This window comes from Agelaius tricolor, unplaced genomic scaffold (assembly GCF_023055355.1).
Source record: "Agelaius tricolor isolate 1412-34295 unplaced genomic scaffold, bAgeTri1.0.p SCAF_8, whole genome shotgun sequence".
In the NCBI taxonomy this organism is placed as follows: Eukaryota; Metazoa; Chordata; class Aves; order Passeriformes; family Icteridae; genus Agelaius; species Agelaius tricolor.
This window is the reverse complement of record NW_027269268.1, coordinates 3,162,320-3,182,938: the sequence shown is the minus strand read 5'-3', so window position 1 is coordinate 3,182,938 and position 20,619 is coordinate 3,162,320. Positions and strand designations below refer to the sequence as shown.

Sequence of the window (20,619 nt, the reverse complement as noted above, 5' to 3'; positions counted from 1 at the left end):
GTAAGATAGTAGCAAACTCATTTGAGATTGACAAAAATAATCTTTCCCCTTGTGCTGTCCAGTCATGCTGTGTACAGAGCCCACAGAGATTAAATGCTTTTTGATTACTCCAGTTTCTTCTGAATTCATCTGCACGTTCCCCATCCAATCTGATGGCAAGACACAAATGTAGAATTCAGTGTGAAGACTGAAATTACTTAAAACACAGTAAGGAAGAGCATTTAAAACAAATGCAGTCACAGATTTTAAGGCCAGCCAGGATAAGGTTTGTAAATATGATCCTGGCTGGGCCTGCATTTTGACCTGCGTTATGCCATGACAGTGAGTTTGTCTAAATGCAAATGCTTACAAGGAGTCAGTTGGACATGAAGACAGTGCTCAAACACGTGCAAATCACGTGATGTTTAGGTTGCTTGTCTATTCATGTAATTTAGAAGGCAAACACTGGAGCTGGTGCTCACCTCAACTACTCCACCAGCACAGTAAGTGCTGACCATCTGGAGTGATTAAGCACTTGGTGTCAATTATTATTAACTCTGAAAGGCATTGTACTTATGTCTCAATAAAATGCACACAAATGCCTGTGTGTATGTGTCATTTATCACATTCATTCCCCTTGAACTTGACTGAGGGCCCACTGACTTGCAGTGATTTCAGTGAATAGTCTTGGTACTCAACCTTGCTTGGTTGTCAGCTTAAAAGATCATAACAATTTATTGGCAGCTCCAGGAGGCAATGAATTAAAATATAGCTCCTAGTTAAGCATTAGTTGAAGCTTGTGTCACTGCAGGTACTCTGTTTCTCATTTTGTAGTGTAATGCTAATTGATGCACTCACCCTGAATGAATAGGGCTGGAAGAAAGAGCCACGTTGTCCAAGATTTCAGGGCCCAAGCTTAAGCGATATGAATTCCTTTCAGCTTCTTTGGCCAGAGTTGTTACCTTGGGAAGAAAAATAACCCCGTTTTACTACAATGAAATCCATTATTGAACAAAAAAAAATGTATTTTGCATAGTAGTGCCTAAAGCATTTAAACATTTTCTTTTAAAACAAAGGAGTACGAATAGTATTAAGATACTAGAAACCCTTATTGTAACACTTAGTATTTCCCTAAAGTAATCCTATGTTAGTGGTCTCAGTGAAAGAATGCTGTGATTTCACTAAGAAGGCATTTAGTAAATATCTTCTTTTTTAACTACAAGCATGTTTCAAGACAGTATTTTTTAGGACAATGGCTATGAGTTCATTACATCCCCTGAATGTGTAGCACGATGTCTATTAGCAACATTCAAACATCAGTTAAAATGAAGAACATTAAGAACACAGTCCCTGTGCTACAGTCACACAGTGTATTCTTTTTGGAATAGACTTCAATACTGCACAGCACAGTATGCCATTAAATATGCCTAGAAAATAGAGAGGTTTGTATACAAACGAACCAAGCAGCCTACACCACCCAGTCTCATCAGAACAATTTGCAGAGCAGCCTTTCCCAGTTCCCTGATCTCTGCAGGCAAGAAGGGGCTCAGAGAGGTTTACTCATGTTCTGGGTTGACTATATGATGCTTTTATTTCCAATCGTCATGTTCTGCTTATGCTGAATAATAAGTTTTGCACCTTTAAGACTTGTTCCAGAGAGTGAAGTGGGGAGAGAAGCAGCAGCAGTTTGTTTTCAGACACTGCACTCACTCCTCCACATTCCTGCTCCTGGACTGTGTCGTCTGCAGATAGACAGACAGCAGGAGGTTGCTCTCCTTTGCTTTTAGTTAGCTTAGCTAGCTGAGGCAAAGAAGTTCCCTGGACTGTGGGATTTTTTTTCCTTTTTCTTTGGACCTGTTCAAACCTGCTCTGGACTGAACACCCAGAAGACCACTGGCAGCTCACACCTGTGGCCCACCAGGCCAGGCCTGGGCCACGACATTTCCAGCACCGGAGGGACTGATAAGAGACTGAGTGAGCTGAACTGCAACCCGGGGAGGGGACTTTCTCAGTTGGTCATCTCTTTTGGAGCAGCAAGGGGTTTTATTGATTAATATTGTTTAGGTTTTATTGTTTAATAAACAGTTTTTTTCCACTTTTCTCCAAGGAGGTATTTTCTCCCAGACCAGTTGGGGGGAGGGGCCGATTGAATCTTCTTTCCTAGAGGAGCCCCTTTAGGAGTTCTCTTCCAAATTTGCCCTGAACCAGGACAACTCACCTGCTGGCTGGGGATGAGCACGGTGTCATCGATCATGGCGCTGTCGCGCAGGTAGGAGGCGTGGCTCAGCGTGTGGGACCTGTCGGAACTGAAGGACCGCAGGCTGGGAGGTTGGTAGGGTGCCAGAGCAATGCATCAGCAGCACAAAGGATGTTGTAAAGGTGCCATGACAGATCGAGTGGGAGAATGAGAAAAGCGTGCTATTAGCAACACCATGCAGCTTCCAGGGGCAGCAGAGCACAGTCAGGGGAAACACAGCTTTGCACACCTGTGTTGTTGTCTGACCACAGGCCACAAAGCCTTTGCACTGACCTATTTGCTTCCAAATGCAAAACCTAGAGATTAATCTAGATATACTCACAAATCCTTTAGATTTGGCTTTGTGGCATGATGGTTTCCTCATAACAAAGAGCATTCCTTTCTGTTAAGGCTCTTTGGAGAACTTCGCTGCTGCATCACACAAGCAAACAACTATGGAAAACCAGTATGCTACCATCCTGAAGAAAAGCTAGAATGACTCTTTCTGAAGCTTTGTTGGGACCTGCTCCCTCCCCTTAAAGCAGTAAGCCTGACATTGTCCCCTGGAAGGTACACACACAAGGCAAAGTGTGGCCAGCCACAAGCTCCCGTGTAAAACAGAACCTTCCTCTGAATGCCAACAGCATCTGCAGGGAGACAGCCCCAGCGTGAGCACTGATCTCGCTGTAAGTACACGCAGCTCTACAGAGCACTGGTTGCTGTAGCAATGAGAGGTGCAAGGCAGTAAATAAGCTGCTTCCAAGCACTGGCTCAGAATGTAGCCGCAGTATCCACCAGCAAAAAGCAAAAAAAAAAAAAAAAATAGACAAATACAACACCACAGAAGGACATATTGAGGTAAATGGGGTTTCTGCTACCAAATAGCATGAGTTCTCTCCTTGTTATGTTCACTAGCTGCAATATGACAACAGTGATTTTTAAAAACAGATCATCCACCTTCAGATGTTGTGCGTGTACTCTGTGATGTTGATGTAGACCTTGAGGAATATCACATCTCTAACTGAAGGAAGCAGTTTTGCGTTCCTGGCTTACACATCCGTGAGCAGTGCTCATAATGACTAACATGCTGGATCAGAACAATGGGCCATTTATCCAGATGCACTGAGTTTTAAGGGATAATTCATTTTCAGCAGTTAGCAATAAAAGTCACCGGTTCATTACAGACATGAGTTTGAAATGCTGTAAGTGCATATCATCTGATTCAGACTACAGCCTTTTTTAACAATAGTTACATTCACTCAGTAATTTTTGATCCATTTATAGAAGCAAATGGTTATCTTATTTTTATTAGAAATGTATGACATTGAAGAACAATCAGTGCTGTTGATCATTAGCTTATACCAGTGGCCTGTTCAGCATCTCAGGTGGACTGTACAAAACTGGAAGCAAAGACAGCCTTCAGAAAGCCTTGAGAAAAAAGCAAACCAAAATTTAACACTTTTTCTTTGATTGAGGAACAAGCCTCAGTAGCAGACCCCATTTGCCATCATTATCCTGTGTTCATTTCCAAGTTTGACACTTCCAGAACCACTCTGCTGAGCCATGCAATGCTCGTGAGAGAGTCACCATCCAAGTTGTAGGTTCTGCTATTCAGCTAACACCACGTCCTGGATAGACACCGAGTGAAGGGAAGCCTGAACTGCATTTGGCTGGTTATCCCTGTGGTGATCCTGTCCATCCTCACTGCTACTACCACCACTACAAGTAGCCCAGTGCTAACCACAGTGTAGTACCCGTACATCAGCTCTAATAAATACAAAAGGGAGCCGGGCTTTATCTGGAGACAAGATAGGCACATTAATGACTGAGGTCTGCAGGTAGCTATAATAAAATTACATATTCGGATATAATATATAATTTTATTTAAATTCCCTGCTACACTCAATTTCAAAAGTAGAGCTCAGATGGCACTGCCCCATCTGTGCACTGGGCCAGCTCAATGAAGAGCAAACCAGGAGTTAAAAGGTCTGTGCTGCTCAGACTTAGGAATAAAGGTATTGATTGAAATGACAGTCCCGTTGAGCAAGGGATTTATTGTTTATTATTGCCATAAGTATTCAGGAATTCTATGACGCATAAAAAAGCCTACCTAAAGCAGACACAAGACCAACACTTAAATGCAGATTATTCTCAAATGTGTTTGATAAATCTCATGTCTGAAGGGTTATGGGACCAAAAGCACTCAGGCCTAGAGACAGAACTGTGGAACCCAGGAACGCTGCAAAGCTCCTGAACCTAAGACTGTGCCTTGCCTGTGTGCACAGGCACACATCACTCACCTCTAAGCCCCAAATAGGGCCTTGGTGGTATCCAGAAAGTAGGACTAGCATCCCCAATGCCAAGTTTCTACTCTGTCTCACTGAAGGACTTGCAATGCACATTCACTTCCCAGCCTAGACAGAGACCTAATGAGCTCCAGACCAGTTGAGCATATCTCTTGTTTAGATTTCAGTGTATATTTGTATATGTTCTTTCAGAAGCTGAGAAAAAACCCTGGGGTCACTGAACACTGTAAAAATGGACCTCAAAAATGTTTCTCAACAGCAGCATGTTTCCTTTCATTCTCCAACTCAATTTTCTACATACAGCAGGCCTCCAAAGTGGATGAACAGAGACAGGTGCCATAGGAGGAGATAGAGACAACAGGTGTTCATGCTATGTAATACCTACCTGGGCATGATGCTAATGAAAGCATATGGAAAAGAAAAATGAAGGGGAGAGAGAAATAAAATAAATAGGGAAGATGGTTACAAATGAAAAATACATGTTTGTAAATCAAATTGTTTAATGTGTAAGATCATATGAGTCTAGAGTGCTAATACTATCTTGCTTTACTGAATTTTCTGAAAAACCAAAGCCATTATAATGCAATGAAAATCACATTCAAAGGAAATGCAAAACAACTGAAGCAGTCTCTGTGAAAATTCTTAAAATCATAACCTGAAGGTGACAGAAAATGGGACCATGGAGTTAGAAAGATGTCCTTCTTTCATTATTTCTCCCTTTAGAATTTTGCTGCATTTCAGTATAATTTTGCTTGACACAGGACTTAAAATAATTTTCACACAATACAAGTGAAACCGTATCAGTGACATGTCAGTGAGAATCTACTGAAATCCACTGACAAGACTTAAAAGCTAAAATATTCAAAATGGGAGCCTAACTTAAACTGGGGTAATACTTGCCTGCACAATCATTTCTATACAGCATCTTAAAACCTAAAAAACTCCCAAACTTTGCTACCATTGAGAGAATGAGAGGTTTTGATTTTAGGCATTCTGATGTAGTGCATAGACTTCCTCTGAGAGTTAAAAAGCCACACAGTCACTTTGTTTTCAGTGGACTAACTGTCTAAAAACCAACAGAGATTCCAGGCTTGCTGGACCTGAATGATGGGATTTACACATGCTGTGAGGCAAACCAAACTGTTTCCTGACATCTTTTGTTCCAGGAGCAATTCCCAGCCTACTCAAGTAAACAGAACGGATCCTACTGATTCCATTGAGCTTCAGAAATGCTGCCAGGATAACAACTAAGACTGGAAAATGAGATAGCTTCAAAACTCTGTTGCCAAGGTTTCAACTTTTTTCGTTTTCTTCCCTTTAGTGCACCCCAGTTCTAAAGGCAGTGAGTTTGGAGACAGTGCTGATTTCACCCAGGAATGCCTGGGTGGCTATTCTGAACTAGAACTGTGGAGGTTCATCTGCCAGCTTGAGCCTACACTTATGCTCACTAATGAAGTCTTTACTTTTGGGAAGGGAACTCCATATTTTTTGTAGAATATAACAACACTCAAAAAAAAAAAAAAAAAAAAAAAGAAAATTAAATCAAAGCTGCATACATTTTTATTCCACAAAGAGATCTAGGCTTAAGTTCAATGTTTTAGATGTAAGCAAATCAGTATGTTGTCTGGACTGAACAAACTAATGTTTCTATTATTATTATTATTATAGTTGTGTCAGTAGGAGGACAAGTATTCTGTGTCCTGCTAATCCAACCATGAGGAACCAGAAAGAGCGGAGGTACTTGCAGACAATACACTCACTGCCAGCCCAATGCAGATGACCCAGTCCATTGCTCCTCTCCTGGTACCTTGAGCCAGCAAAGCACTCCAAAAAGTCAGCTCACCTGATGCTCAAAGCCCCTGTCCACCCATCCCCTGCTTGTGGCAGCAGGAGATGAGGGTGACCACCCCTTCTTCCTGCCAAGTGGTGACTGCCACACTGAGTGAACAAATGCTGAGCAGCACCCCAAGCAGAGAGACCCCACAGAGGGATTTCACACACTTACAGCAAAACAAGTTCTCATGCAGAAGTAGCATGAGAAAAGTTCCATATCCAGGCAAATACCTGTCTGAGCGTCCTCCTTCCAAGCTGTATCTCAGGTAGTTCATTCCATCTAAGAACTGGCTGCTTGGCAAAGAGTCATCTCCCAGCTCCCGGAGGTCTTCTGGCCTAAGGTACTCCCCTCCATCTCCTGTCATTGTGTCATCACCTGCAAATCAACCCACAAGCGATAAGTGCACATACGAGTTTGATTCCATTGGCACCTCAGGATCTAACAGCTGGATGGCACAATGAACAGGAAGGCATTTTCCACTCAGGAAACACTGCAAACCACAAGCAATTAATGTATTTAATCAAACTGGCACATCAAGCAAGATATTTTGAAAGGTAAAATTAAAATCAAGGTGATTAATCAATTAGATTTCATACATTCATTTCTTGCTGTTGCCCACACAGGCAAGGAGCACGCTTCTTTGCTATGCTCTAAAGCATGGTCTTTCTGTTCTTTAATCCATTTCAGCTTTCTGGACACAGCTATGCTGCATCCCAGCCTGACAGTTTATGGTTAAATATCACCACTTATTTGATTGTAATCTACATGTATTCAGACAAAAACTGCCTTAGGTCTTATAGCTGCAAAGGTTAACTTAAACCCTCTTCTATCCAAACTTCACACCATACAAGGCTCTGTCACCCATATTCCAAGATCTTTCTGCAATCAGCAACAAAATTCATGTTTCTTGAACATGGCAACATCCAGAAACTGGAAATAAGCTCACTTGCATAGATGGGAATGATCATAATTCATAATGAATCCCAGGCTAAATGATCATTTGTATCTGACACAGTAACCTTTATCCATATACTCTGAATAATGAAATTTAATCCTTTTTTTTTTAGGTCCAGCATTCTTTTCCCCAGGAAATTCTGTCTATATGAAGTCACAGTTTGCTTTTCCCCAGCAGACTAACAAAACAGATTCCATTGCCAAGCAACGTGTAGCTGTTTCTTTTCATTCCCACTTGCAAGATGCTTCCTCTCCACAGTTTCTGCCTGGATATTTCAGTCATTTTCCCTCTGGTAAATCACTGCAGTGTGAGCCTGCCAGAGGCTTGGTGTGACCCACAGAGCCCCACAACATGACCCCAGGCCACCAAGAGCTTCATGCTTTCTCATTTGCTGGGCTGTGTGGGCAAACTGAGGCTCATTTTGATACTTATTTTCACAAAGCAAATCAAACTATTTTTTTTAGATGACATTTCAGCTAAGAAATAAGTAATTTATTATTTGTCATCTAAAACTAAGTAAACTTTGGAGGGTTTAAGATTTTTATGCACACACAAATATTATATGTAAAAATGAGTCTTGAATCTTTTCAGTATAACAACAAAAAATTGAAAATTCCATCTACCCACATTAAGAGGGAGAAACTGGGCACAGTTTCACAGAAAACAATAAAATGCATTTAATCACTTCATGTTTCCTGTCTTCTGACAGATGATGCCTCCTGTTTCCTGGGAATGTCACATTAAAAAGCACAGGGCTTAGTGAAAACTTGGAAGATATTAAGGCAATGCTGTTAATCAAACAGTAAAGAGAATTTCAGGTTATATTTCAAATAAACTAGATAATGATAATCATGCCAGACATTCCATTTATCATAGAAACAAAGGCAAAATCTTTACCACTTTCATCACACCCACAACCTTTAAAAAAAACCAAACAAATCCAAAGTCTACTCTGATTTCAGCTTTGGCCTCTCATCTGAGAGATGTCAATAGTGGGGCTAAGTCACAGTGTTTGATGTTATGGGACATCTGCAGACAGTAACCAGACCATGCACAGATATCTCAGAACAGCAGGCAGGGACTGAGGGAACTCCCCCCACGGCCTGTGCCCTCCATCTTCTTGTCCTGAGATGAATGCCCCAAAACCAGAGTGCCTTCTAGCATATGGAGAGAAAAAATAGGTCTTTAACTCTAAATGATTGCATGTTCAGCTGACCAAGGGTTTCCTGACACAGCAGATCTCACCAGATGGTTGCTTTGTGGCAATACAGGAGCTGCCCTTTTTCATCATGCCAGAAACAATCTGTCTGCCATCTCATTCCCCATCAAATTAGTGCCAGGAACATTTCCACCACTTACTAACCACTTTGTGACAAATATAACCTTTGACATTGATGGTTTGCATGCTCCATGGTTTGCAGTGGCCATCTATGAATTTGCAAAATTGCAAAATACAACTGCTGCATGAGAACTGTACTGGAATTTTTTCTCACAAAATATAGAGAAAATACAGAGAAAACTTTAAAATAAAATAATAAAGGAAAGGGAGCTGTGTCAAATTGCCAGAAATGGCTTTTAATAGATGTTTTTAAAGCCAGATACAGTTATATGAGTTTGCCAAGATTATTGTTTTCTCTGCAGCATGCAGATTAGTCTAAAGCTCACCACAGAAGCACTGCAGATGGAGAAAGGACAACTATGGCAATAACAATTTTTATGGAATATATATTCCATACCTGCAGAGTTTCTCTGACACTTTGTTTGGAGACTTTCAACTCCCTAAGCCAATCCTCTATTTAGTGGCCCTCACTAGAAGCTTCCCTGGATTACAGCTTGGGTAATGCTTTAACTTTGTTTCTTTTTAGCCAGCCGGGAAAGTGGGGTTTCACATGTGGTTTCAGATGTTGATACATGACTTAAAATTTATCATCACGTCAGCTATTGGGAGCTCAGGGCAGCACTCAGAATGGCATAAAGTGAAGCAAATTTCAAAAGAAGCACGCTTCTACTCTCAAGGATCTCTGGGGAGGGAGAGACACCTTGATTTTGTTTTCTTGCCTATTAACCCATTACAAAAAGAATTCCAGTTCTTGACCTTGGTATTTAGAAAGTTGCTATGTTGGATCTAGGTAAGAAACAATAAAATAACAAACTACGCCTACATCCCTAAGCCACCAAGGCTTTGCTTGTGTAAATCAGCATCCTGTGGCTACATTTTGTACTACTGGATACAAAGTGCTTTATTTAGAGTGAATTAACTCAGCGGTGCTATTCTAAATTTACTGTGTTTTAATGTGCAGCAATAGCAACCTTAGCCTATTAAGAACAATTCCTGGCTGCAACTTTAACTTCCGGGTTTAATTAAGGAAATTAAATTTTTCCACTAATTTAGATGCTTCTTCAGAGGAATTATGTGTGTGTATAACAGCAGTGGATTCTGCCTAGACTTAGCTGCTCATTTCTCACGCATATGCAGCAGCATTAGCTACTCCAAGGCCATGTGTGGGGGGGGCACTCAGGAAATTTGTTGTTGTATTTAAGCACTGTGGGGGATTTTCTTTCTTATCAGAAATCTGATGCAGCCAGATATAGGATGAGTGTGAACTGCTTCCTGGAATCCAAGGTCACTACAATGCAGTAGTTCACAGACGCGACACCTTGTCCATGAGCTCTTTGCACATGACAACCTTTCTCTGCAATTGCGGTGTCAGCACTAATTACAGTTTGGTGTGAGTCAACTTTTCTGGTTGCCATCTCAGGCCATGCTGCTCCTGACAGTGGTGTTTCACCCTCTACTTCAGCCTTTCTATTCTCTTCTGCCTGCAAAAGTTGTCTGGCTGGAAAATAACTTGTCATGACAAACAGATTCATTTTCAGACAGATCAGTTCTCTGGGCTGGGTCACCACATGGTGAAACATTTCTGCTGCCAGTATGGAGGATGTGGGCTAGCATGGCTGAAGCTTGACAACTTCTGCAGCAGCCAGAACTTTGTCTCAAGCAGACACTGAAACTACAATTTTGAAAATTAATTGGTGATGAGGAGGCTCAAAAAGAAACAAGTGAGAGCTCTTGACCATCCTGTTTCACTGGTTGTATTCTCTCTCTATAGCACTACACTTACTGCACTATCTCCCATGGGAGTCTCAAAGACAAACCACTGTTGGTTTGTGCAGCTCTTCTGGCACAAAAATGAGGCATGGAATGGATACAGAGGTGCATATTAATATATGGGGAAATAAGAAAGAAACCAGGCTTCTGCCTTTTCTATATTTTCTTCTGTGTTTACAGACACTCAGTCCTAACAAAATATTTGCTTGCGCTTAACTTCACTAATTCTGTAGACAAAATACATTTCACAAGATGCTTTGCAGTAATTTCCCTTTACTGCTCTAAGGGTCTCTCTGGTGCAAAATGCTTCTTTTGTGGTGACAGGTTTAAAGCAACTGAACTTAGCAGCAATACAGCCAAGGCTGATACAAAGATAAAAACCTACGGAGCTTTTAGTGCAACTTTATCCACACTGAGCATTTCTGCTGGCAGGGATACATGTTGCACAAACCACATCGGTAGTGCAATCCCCATGAGCAGGGATTTAATGCCATTTCAAATAAAAAATATAATGTGATTCTGTTCAAAGGGAAGATTTTGTTTTGCAGGTAACATGAAAAGTAAAGAATTCTGAATAAAACTTCAGTAGATAAACACAAAAAAGGGTGCAAGAAAATTGAAGATGAATTAGTGGCACTCTGTCCATTCAAGATATTTTAAAATAGGCTACCCAGTGCAGGACATTCCACACCAAGCTGAGCTATCTGATAGATAATTGTCTTTTATTTCATACTGCTCAGACTGTATGTTAACTTTGTTTTAGGAATACAAATGCTGTATTAACAACATGACAGCATACAATTATGCAACAGAACGATCTTCCAAGCAAAATGCAAAGTATTTATCATCAGTGATGAACATGCTACACTATGGGACCTGAAATACTTTGCTCAAGTACTTTTGTGTTCAACTTGATAATTATATAAATACAGCTGGCAGGTTTGCAGCAGCACATTGATTTATTTCAAGACATATTGTGTCACTTCAAAGAACACAGTGCCACAGAAACCTTACTGCTAGCCTCTTGTGAAGCTACCCCACCCCTAAATGGTTCATCCTCTCTATAAAACAAGTTCTGCAGCCTTCCTTTCCCCAGCTATTTAAAGTTACTGTGACAAGCCCCATCCACATTCAGAGTTCTTGCAGTGAATGTTAATTCAAAGCACAGGAGAGCATTAGTCATGCAGGACAGCCCCTTCAAGTTCTGCCAACACACTCAAGATATAGGTAATAAATCTGAGATTTTCTTCTTTTCCCTTCTTCCTCCCACCTTCATGAAATACACACTCAACCACACTTCAAAAGTAACAGAGAGAAGCAGTATTAGATACCCAAATTCTGCAAACATGTGTTGTTACTACACAAAAAAATAACAGTCTGAGTCAAACAAAGAGAGAAAGTCTGTAGGTCTTACTCCATGAACTCCTGCTAACAGCACCTGTGCCACTATATGCTTCCCCATCACTGAAGGGTTCCTCATCAGAGTGTTTAAAGGCTGTACAACACACAAATTGGTTTCAGAAAAAGGAACACCCTGCTTCTACTGGATTGATCCAGTAGAAGCAGGAAGACATACTAGGCTTTGTGGATTTAAAGATGATTCAATGGTAGATCAAAAGACTGGGAGAAAACTAAACAAGGTGAACATACGGCAATAAGCTGTTTAAAGGTGATTCAATATAATAATTACACAAGCAGTTGAATGCTTCTTAATCAGAGACAAAGTAGCAAAATAATTTCGCTGGTCATGATGCAGCAGAAAATAATTGATTTTGAATCACACTTGTTTGTTTTTGCATTTTAAAACAAAAAGTTGCATCTGGAGTCTAAGCATCATATTTTCTCAAGAGTGTAACTCATTTATCAGCATAATTCCCATTTCTAAAAGCAACACAAGCACTTATAATTAATGAATACCATTAACTTCGTGCACCATTTAGAACCACAATTGCATCTGTTTTCTTTGTAAAAGAAAAGTACCAACCCTGTAAGCTGAGTTTCCAAATTCCCAGGACTTCTGGAAACTACTCACTCTACAAATTATTTGTGTGAAATAATAACAACCACCATAAAACGGCACACATAGGTTATTGTAATATTGACACTCTCAGGTGTAAAAAGGAACATAGAAAATCCTTCCAACTGCATTTATATTTATTAATACTGCTGTGACTAAAATTTCTAAGAAGTCACTTGTGAGCCCTTAGAAAAGGGTGGGTTTAGTCCATTTCTGCAATTCTGAGCTGTATAAAAGCGTGATACCTTATCATTGCTCCCAGAAGGTCAGAGAAATTCCCTTGGGAGGAAGCTAAGTGGCAGGACACGTCTCCTATCTGTGTGCACAAAGGCCTCTGAAACCCAAGGGCTGAACTTATTGAGTGTTGTCACTTTGTATCACACCCTGTGTATCCCTGAGCTCCCCTGTGCCAAAAGTTCCCTCCAGGGAATGCTCTCCTCACCCTCCACCTTATGCATCTTCCACAAATGTTTCCAATTAGGCAGAACTCCTGGATATTTGTATCTGATACAAGTGGCACAGATCCAAAATATTTACTGCTCAGACTCCTCTTTATGGGAGGGTCAAAGCCAACTTTGGGACAGTTCTACAGTGAAATTGTAAAGCCTGGAGTTGGGAAATGGTCTCATTTGCCAATTTGGTTTAGATAAGCTTTTTCTGGAAAAGATATAGGGGTCCAGGATTTTACTTGGTTTCAAATTTTGGCATCTTTATAAAAATACCATGATGATTACATCATTTAAAAGAGAGCTTCATTACAAGCACAGCAAAATGAAGATGTGAGAGTATTCAAGCAGCTTCTTGAGCCTATAGAACAGGTTACATAGGTGATATGGAAGAGGAATTTACCAAATCACTCACCTTCTTCATCTGACACATCCAGGACCTCAGTCATTGTCTCAGGTACATTTAGCTTGTGCTTCTCTGTTACAGTCTGCAAAGACAGAATCATCAGTCAGGGGAGCAAAGTTTACAGCAGGGCATTTTCAACAGACAGCAGTGGGACATGCTGAGGCATTTAATCACGTTTCCCCTTCTCCTAACTTGCTTTTTCATCTTTATTCCAGAAACTCCTATTCTCAGTGCTGCATAAGGTAACATTTCTTCTGGCAGAAAAGTACAAAAACATAAGATAATGAGCTGGTCAGAGAAATAAAATTTATTTATAAATGGTGCATGTAGAACAATTCAGCTCAATGTTTCCAAGATGATTTTAAAATGAATTAGGTAATGTCTACAGAAGAGCTTGAGAAAGTTGTATGGGGCATATGGAAATTATTAAATTGTAAAAAATTTGGAAATGAAGTTATGAATGATGTGAAATTCATCAACTAAAAAAAGATGTGAAGGATTTACACAGATCACTTGAAACATTTCTTCCCCCTCTCAGAAAAAGGTGACTACAGTGCATATTAATTATATCCTTTTCATAAATCATGTATATTCCCGCTAAGCACATACACATCAGAGGGAAAAAAAAAAGTTGTTTGAAGATTCTGAAACATCTTGTGCACCTAAAAGCTCAAAATATTGTGAATCAAAGCAAGTATGGACTGAGGAATAGTGGGAGGATTCTGGTTAGATATAAGAGCAGGAAAACACTGGAAGTTTGTCGGGGTTTTTAAAATATAATTTTATCTTATGTGAGCATAAGGATAGGTGGGATGGTGGAGGCTGATAACTGTATTTGGATAGGCCATATGGCTAGGAAACGTACATGGATAGTATTATGCTTTCTAGACATAGTAGGCCTGAGATTAGGTGGGTTCAGTGGAAGGTGAAGGCTGAGTAGAAGCTTAGGCAGAGGTAGGACATAAAGAAAGTTATAGGGTGGGAGCTATAATTTGTTGAGTCAAAATCAACCGTCTTAGTTGGACTAACTTTCTGTTATTCTGTTCATTCTAATCCGCCTTGAATTCATTCGTAGACTAGTCCTAGGGTAAGGAGGAGGATGAGTGAGGTTCAGGCTAGGGTGCTGAATTAAGAATGGATCTTTTTAGCATCCAGATTTGTACTGCAGAAGGAGATGAAGAACATAACAAGAGGAACTACAGGAAGTGCAAGTTGTCTGGAGGGAACTCTTCAGTGTGCTAGGATACAGGGGACAAAATGCCAAGGGCTTCAAAAGGAGCAGTGCTCAGAAATGCCTTGGTCACAACCAAAAGGTACCCATTTCCCTGGCTCCTCCCAGTGAGCTGGGGAGCTGCGGAGGGCAGCTGGCACACGGCCCTTCAGGAAGTGTGGGAGCACAGTGTCCCTTTGGCACAGAGAGCAGTGCAAGGAGGCCACGTGTCCCCCTGAGCAACCCCCCTGAGGCAGCACTGCCTCCCTGCTGCACACACCGCCTATCGGGCATACATTAACATCACGTGCAAAGGAGCCAAACGTTTCATGGGAGGAATCATGAAATCAGCCAAACCATGAGTCCCTTATGCAATATTCTTTTGGGAAAATGCCCGCTGATATCAAGCAGTGAAGTCAATAGCAGCTTTTGTTGCACAAAACTTACTAGTTATTTCCTGATCTTGTTATGTACTTCTCTGTTTCTAACAAACTGAAAAAGCTTTCTTGTTTATTGTAAAATGCTGCACTTTAATAAATAACTAAGTTACCAACCATGTAATTACTTTGGAAATTAGTTTTCAAAGTCTGCTTTACGTTTCTGAAATCTATTTAACTCTGACAGCAGTTCCAGTTCACCCTCCTGAGGTACAGGGAAAGAACAATGCCCTTTGCCTCAACTGGCAATCCTAATTAGGCTCCTAAAAACAACTCATTATTTCTGTTGCAGCAGAACACATGTTCAGGTTTGAAAACTAGTTTATATTCACCGTATGGCTCCACCACCAGGACTGACTTTTCCCCCATATTCCCATGGCTTTCCTGGGATAGAAATGTCAGGCAGCAGTGGGGTGACAAGGCCAGTGATGACAGATGGGGAGGTGCTGTCACTCAGGTGGCACTGACTTTGTCTCCTCAACACCAGAGTTAACAACTGAGTTGAACAATCAGCTAAGTAAAAGCACAAACTGCAGGTAGAGAGGATCACTGTCCACCTTTTTATCTCCCAGGTAACCAAGTTTTATGGACTACTACATCCATCTATTTGTTGCTTAGGATTTTATAGGCCTCCATATAAAAATCTGGTCTCTAAGGCTTGCAGGTATTATTATCTATTTACAGGGAAGCAAGGATACTTTACTGACTTCCTGGCTTTCTCAGGAGTAAGAAAAAAATTACTTCATAATTTAACAATTGAAATAAAATTTGGAAAAGAGATTCAAAAGAGTGCACATGCACATTACAGAACAAAAAATCTTCATTGCTGATTTTGGAACACTGAACTCAGCAAGAATCATTAATTCTAATCCCAACAACTTCTGTTGGGAATTAATGTTTTTAAAGGAACTTCTAGTGTGACGTTAGAATTTTTTTAATTGATAGGCACATCAAATTCTCTCAAAATTTAAAATCCATATCTAACCCCATGAATGGCCCACATGGAAGACTGCTCAGTGTGTATTTCTCAAACTCCCTATCTTTAGTGAGAATACCATGATGGAGTTTACTTAAGGTTTCTGTATTTGAGAATTTCATTGTAAGGTAAGATTTCACTGGGTGGCATAGAATAATTCCAATATATAATTCAGGTATGTAAACCCATATATGCTTTCAGGAATGACTTACTCAGAGCAGCATACTGCAAACAACCTGAAAGCTCCTCATATATTAATCTGTCCACAGGAAGGCTGTGCTTGTTTGTATAAATGGCCCCAAACTTAATTGCATAGCAAACCTCTGAAAATCCAGTTTATTCTCATTTCCTATTGCCCTTTTATCTTTCAGTAAAAAATGTGCATTTTATTCTCCCTATTGCTACATATTCATGTGGCTCCACTAATAACAGCACTAAGGCAAGCAAGAGGAAGGTTTGTTCCAAGTTAGAGCAAAGAAAGGCTTTGGCACTGGAGATCTTTTCCTCATCTCGAGTGGCAGTGACTTGCATATCAATCACGCATGGGGCTGTGTACCATCCTCGTGCAGGGCTCAGCCCAGCCTCACAGGATGCGGTAGCCATGGTGACAGCACCTTCTCTCAGGCTCAGCACTGCCCTCAGCTCTGGCCACACCAACCTCACCATCTGGGGAACCTGACTGCAGGGAGCACCTGCTATCAGCTCTCCTTTGCAGGACTTGTTCTACATTATGTTTAATCAACATCCCCCCCTTAAAGACCACCATTCCGTACATCCCCCTAAGGTACAAGGGTTAGATGTGTTCATAGCTGGAGAATGTGAGTTATGGAGGGCTCCCACCTGACTTTCCAAGTGTGCAGACACAGATCAAGATTTCAGATTTCTCTTCTGTGCGAGCACTAAAGGTCAACCCTGCAAGTACGTTTCAGTACTTGATTCAGTCCTAAACCCCAGACATCAGGGATCTGGTAGAAAATACCATTAATCCTCAATGTTTAAAGAAATATTTATCCAAAGTTAATAGTTCACATGTGTCCTTTTGTTGTGCAATTCCTATTATTTCAAATATCTAATACCTACATGAGACAAGGTCCAAAGCTGCACAGTGAAACATCGTGGAAATGAGAAAGGAAGTTACTGCTTTTATCAAGCAATAAATCAAAATCTTGTGCTAGGACACAGCCCAGAATATGTGACAAAGGCATCCTATTAAGCTTAAAAATATAAAAACTAAAGTTTCTCAAAAAAATTTCCCTAGGTTTTATTTTTCTAAACTTCTGATTAGATACATATGTGTTTATGCACGTACATGTGTGATGTGCTGTATGATTAAACAAGAACATGAAGTAATAACAACAGAGGCACGCAGTCTTTATTAAGAGACTTCTGGAATTACGCTGGAATTCCTATTCCAAACCTGACTCAGCCTGATCTTTGCAGGTCATTAAAAAATGATGACTTATTCTATTTGTAACCTTATGCCATGTTATCTTTATTGCATCTTCCTTGGTTCATATCAAGTGGGATTTGCCGTCAGCATGCAACAAAATCAAAATTATATTTCCATTTCTTTACAATTGATTTTGGACTTCTCCTCTTCTAACCCTCTCCATGACTGAGTAGTGGCATCTTTTTAGTAACCTACAGATTTTTACAGCTCTGAGCCCCTAAATATCATCTAGAGCTGTTGGAGTTTCTAGACTGTTAATGTTGCATTAAAAAAAAAAATGAACACCAAATCAAATAAAATGAAAAAACATCACCTTACAGCAGTGTTTCAAGATAAATGCAGTAATCAAGACTTAAATAAAATAAAATTTCTTAAATTATGCACTATTTCTAATGTTCTCCCTTCCTACCTGCTATGACATTTGTAGATGGGAGGTAAAAGTGCAAGAAGAGAAAACCTTCTCCTCTTAGAGTGTCCAAAAAGATCAGCTTTTCCTGGCTTAAAGCTGCAGTACCACCTTGCTGATGTTCAGCACACACCGTTCACCAGTCCTGATGTGAAAATACAGACTCCAAGAGTGTGGAGCACTGAGAGAACTGAGCCCATAAGGAAAGATTCCTATGCATTTTGGAAAACAGGATCTGTTTGAACTGGAAATGACTTGAGTAAGAAGATGATGGATGTGATTCACAGCCATCCAGTGAGCATCATTAGGCTTGGCTCCAGGCCATGGCTGGTGCGGTCCAAATGTAGAGATGCTGCAAGGATTGAGCCTCAGGAGGTGTCAAAAGTGCGGAGACATAAGGCCAGATGGGAAAGGAGAGGTGAAAAGACAAACAGAGAAATGGCAGGATCTAAACAACAGTGCACAAACTTCAGGAAAGTTTGGGTTTGCAGCTCAGACCCAGGTGAGTGAAACAAGTTTCACTCTGACTTGTGTATTTCTGTCGGTGTGCACACAGACTTTGTTCCCTAGCTCAGGGGAGCCTGTTGTTGTGCACACACTTCCACATGCTCATAAGATACGCTCAAAGCACTGTAGCAAAAATGCAACAGAAAGGGAAGGGGAGGGGGGGAGCTAAAACTCCCCAAACAAAACAGAAAAGGAAAGAGATGCATGGAGAGCTTGAGGGAAGAGCAGAAAGACAACACTCTGAGTAAAGAAGAGCCACATCTGAATGCATGTGCAACTCACAGTTGTGGTGGTGGTGATCTCCTCTGTGACAACCTTCAGCGTATCGACCACAGAGATGTATCCCAGGCGCCTGGCGATAGCTAAGGCTGTGTTACCATTCTGCAGGGAACAGAGGGGGGGAGAGCGCTGAGAGAGAGGGAGGATTGTGATGTGAACCAATGAGATCACTCTCCACACTGCATGAGCCAGCATTTCCATCCAAAACAAGGCACAGCCTAGGAAAATCACGGCTTTTTACCGTTACATCTGACTCTCTCTTTGTAACTTCTTTAAGACTATAGCCCCAATTGCCATGGTAACACAACACACTCACATCTGCCAGCGATTCCAAATACTACAGCGCTGTATGGTTTAACCCTTCAGGGCTCACGTTGCACTATGCAGCCTCGCTTGCCTGCATAAGTTTGGGGGTTATTTTGCAGAAATGCTCTTCTAGAAAGTAAAAAGTATTTTAACTTTTTACAGTTTCACTCCCAGTTGAAACTGTTATACCTTGACCAGGTATAATTGCTTATCTGGGGAATACAAAATTACAGCTGTGATGTCCACATATACTCCTATTCTTTCACATGACAAGAATGTACTTCCATTAACAGTTCACAAAAGCTAATGATTTAACAAATACAAGCCACAGAAGGCTTGGGGGTGAAGAATATAGCTCCATTTAAATACATTTATTTGCAGTTTGACTATTCATAACATGTCATTCATCAAAAGGACACTAAAATAATTTAGCAAGAGTTTAAGCTATTTATCCTCATTTCATCTCCTGGAACACTGGCAGTCCACAGTCCCATGTCACTGAGCTTGGGGAGGGGAGGAAGGGATGTGTTCCATAGTTCTTTGCAAAGAGTTCTACACAGAATTGCTCCACGCTCTTTTGCGCTGAACCAAAGGACAACATGCTGGTCTCCTGTGGAATCATGGACTGTCACTGTACCACTCTTTGCACAGAAATGATTGCTCTTGTGACCCCACTGCACCATGTGCAGGATTTATCAGCCTGAGGGCTCTCTCTTCTTCAGCAACAACTTCGGTTATCTATAATTTAAACTCTTCTGTATTAGTCTAGCTCAGCCACCCTGAAGCAACACTGAGTTTGTGGACTAGCACAAATGAACACAAAATGAACAGATTAGCATCTTCACAGCACAAATAATTTGACTGTTACTTCACTCGCACATTAGTTGCTCATCCACCACTCCCATATCTCCCTGCCATATGTCTCAGGTTGAAATTCTCTCTTATCTCAAGCCAGAGGTTGCTCTGTGGGGACAAGGACAGATCAAGTATCTGAGGAAGCAGCCAACTGTGCAGCAAAGACACATCCCTAAGCCTGCTTGGACTTGGATTAGACCTGGGCATGACAGTCCCAGTGTGAGGACTGAAATCAAGTCAAGAGACCCTCAGCTAAACACCCCAAACAGTGGGAGTGTTTAACTGAGCAGCCCCAGAAGCTGACTGCAGTGGTCTCTCACTTGATGACCCAGTGCACAAACTGGGATTTTGGATAACTTTCACACAAGATTACTCCACATGATTGTTCCAGGATCAAACATGGTGCCAGTGCTGATTTAAGCACACAAACTAAAGGCATAGGGAAAACTGATCCACTCTAGGGAATGACAGCAGTTTTGGACACTCTGTGAGTGTTCTAATGATTACCCAATTAGAGGTGACTAGTAACAACATCAACATGAAATAGGACAGTCGCATTCCTGGCTGGCTGACTGCAGAGAATGAGCTGTGCCAGGAGCTATTGACACTCTTTGAGGAGGTATTAATTTCACTGAGTTCACTGAGGTAAACTCACTAAGAAACTGAAATCAATTCAGTGGATTGAGGGACATAAATCTGGGTCTAAATAAAAAACAAACAAACAAATAAACAGAAAAAAACCCCCAAAAAACCACCACCAGGTTCTGAACTCCCCTTGATTTTTAAGGAAAACTCCTTCTGAAGACATCAATTTCCAGAGAGAAGTGTTGAGGCAAAGGGAAAGTGAATGAGCCTGGCACAGAAGCTATGGCCAGCCAGATCCTGCAGCTCAGCAATCTGCTTCT

At 41.0% G+C, this 20,619-nt stretch overlaps 1 protein-coding gene across 38 annotated transcripts in view; it reads right to left on the bottom strand.

The window, feature by feature from the left end:
- ANK2 (ankyrin 2) overlaps positions 1-20,619 on the bottom strand; it is a 277,485-nt gene that overhangs the window by 46,091 nt on the left and 210,775 nt on the right. For 28 of the 38 annotated variants that reach the window (XM_071431333.1, XM_071431335.1, XM_071431336.1 and 25 more), the window contains 5 exons: positions 18,557-18,655; positions 13,298-13,370; positions 6,586-6,730; positions 2,198-2,300; positions 838-941 (listed from right to left, as the gene is read on the bottom strand). In XM_071431333.1, coding sequence (XP_071287434.1) covers positions 838-941; positions 2,198-2,300; positions 6,586-6,730; positions 13,298-13,370; positions 18,557-18,655 — 524 coding nt within the window. Of the gene's footprint in view, positions 1-837; positions 942-2,197; positions 2,301-4,906; positions 4,919-6,585; positions 6,731-13,297; positions 13,371-18,556; positions 18,656-20,619 lie in introns of all 38 variants that reach the window. The other 10 variants (XM_071431355.1, XM_071431362.1, XM_071431330.1 and 7 more) reach the window with 2 other exon arrangements.